General features: G+C 32.8%; 1 protein-coding gene across 4 annotated transcripts in view; it reads left to right on the top strand.

Annotated features, from left to right (window-relative positions):
* The window catches only part of RBL2 (RB transcriptional corepressor like 2), a 55,330-nt gene that overhangs the window by 17,967 nt on the left and 35,687 nt on the right, over positions 1 to 1,676 (top strand). For all 4 annotated transcript variants that reach the window (XM_017530087.2, XM_017530090.2, XM_017530089.2 and 1 more), the window contains one exon: positions 705 to 833. In XM_017530087.2, the coding sequence (XP_017385576.1) occupies positions 705 to 833 (129 nt within the window). The remainder of the gene's footprint in view (positions 1 to 704; positions 834 to 1,676) is intronic.

The raw sequence follows: 1,676 nt of genomic DNA, 5'->3' as shown, positions 1-1,676 counted from the left end.
AATAATGAATTATTTTTTCAGCTGTCTCCTAAGTATTTCTAATAATTTTCATGACAAAAATGTTTTCATGCAAAACAAGTTCTTACAGTTTGAGATAATTTATAAAGTTTTTTGTGTTCAGGATTTTCAAAGAAAAGACCAATGACAACGTTTTAATCAGCTACTAGGTATTTAATAAACAATGAATGAATGAATGGCATTTTTAGTAAAGTTACAGTTTTTACTAAGCTCTTAGTTAAGCTGCAGTTTACGCCTATAATCCTAGAACTTTGGGAGACCAAGGCAGGAGAATCACTTGAGTCCAGGAGTTCAAGACCAGCCTAGGTAACATAGCAAGACTTCATCTCTAAAAAAATTTTTTTAAATTAGCCATATGTGATGGCGTGAGCCTGTAATTTCAGCTGCCCAGGATGCTGAGACAGGAAGATCCCTTGAGCACAAGAGGTTGAGGCTGCAGTGAGTCATGATCACACCACTGCACTGCAGCCTGGGTGACCCACCAAGACTCTGTCTCTTTAAAAAAAAAAGAAAGAGAAAATTTATTAAGATATAAGAGTAATATCTCAAAATCTAAGTTTGCCAAAACACTTATTGTCAACTTTGTATAGTGTTGTATAATGTTATATAATTAAAGGATGAAATTATTTTTAAAATGTTATAAAGTTGAAGCTAATTTAACTCTGCAACTGCTTATCATCCTGCAGGTAATTTCCCCATGATTAGCGATGATTTGGTCAATTCTTACCACCTGCTGCTGTGTGCTTTGGACTTAGTTTATGGAAATGCCCTTCAGTGTTCTAATCGTAAAGAACTTGTGAACCCTAATTTTAAAGGTAGGTTTGTAAATCAAAGATTTTTGGGCAATCTTCATTTCTATGTTATGTTTACCCTTGGGAGTTGTGCAGGTTTCCTAGCATCAGTATTTTGAAAAGCTCCCATCATTACAGTTATCCAGGGTACTTATAACTAAGAGTCAAGCTTCCTGTAAAAATATTTTTGGAAAAACAATTGCAGATACCACAAAGTTTGAAGTCTTAAATGACAACTTTAGAATTTTCTGAAATATATACTCAACAAGCAGAAGGCATTTAGAAACTCAGAGTTGCATAGATAACATTAAAGCTGATAGTGTTTTCCTACATTGGCAAACTGTGCTTGACACATTGTAGGATATCTAAAAGAGTTTGCTGAAAGAATCTCATTTCAAATTTTGGTACAGAAAACAGTTATGGTTCTAAAATATGTAAAATGAACTTTCACCTTCTAAACTACAGATATATAAAGATTTTGGCATTGCATTTACTAGAGCTTAGGTATATCATTTCTATGAATGATAAACAGTTATGAGCTCAAATTAGGATTTACAAAGCAAATATTAAAAAGTATGTATAGAGCTAAAATAAATATTGCTGCTGCTATTTGAGTAATATTGTAATAGGATTCTGGGTGACTCTCAGTTTTGAGGTGATTCCAGTTAAAATTTCAGCTTGTCTATCAAGGTAGGTTTGTAAAATTAGTGGAGTTTTATTTCAGTTGCTCCTGGTGTGGTAAATTTAATGTTCCTAATAGTCTTTTCTGTTCTTTCTCTCATTTCTGTCCTAACTCCCTTTTATATTCCCAAAAAGCTGCTTCCTTTCACTTTTACCCTTTTTTTTTTTAATTAAAAAGGTTTTTTT

The sequence above is a fragment of the Cebus imitator genome, unplaced genomic scaffold, assembly GCF_001604975.1.
Source record: "Cebus imitator isolate Cc_AM_T3 unplaced genomic scaffold, Cebus_imitator-1.0 Scaffold63, whole genome shotgun sequence".
Lineage (NCBI taxonomy): Eukaryota > Metazoa > Chordata > Mammalia > Primates > Cebidae > Cebus > Cebus imitator.
This window is presented reverse-complemented; position numbering and strand designations above follow the sequence as displayed.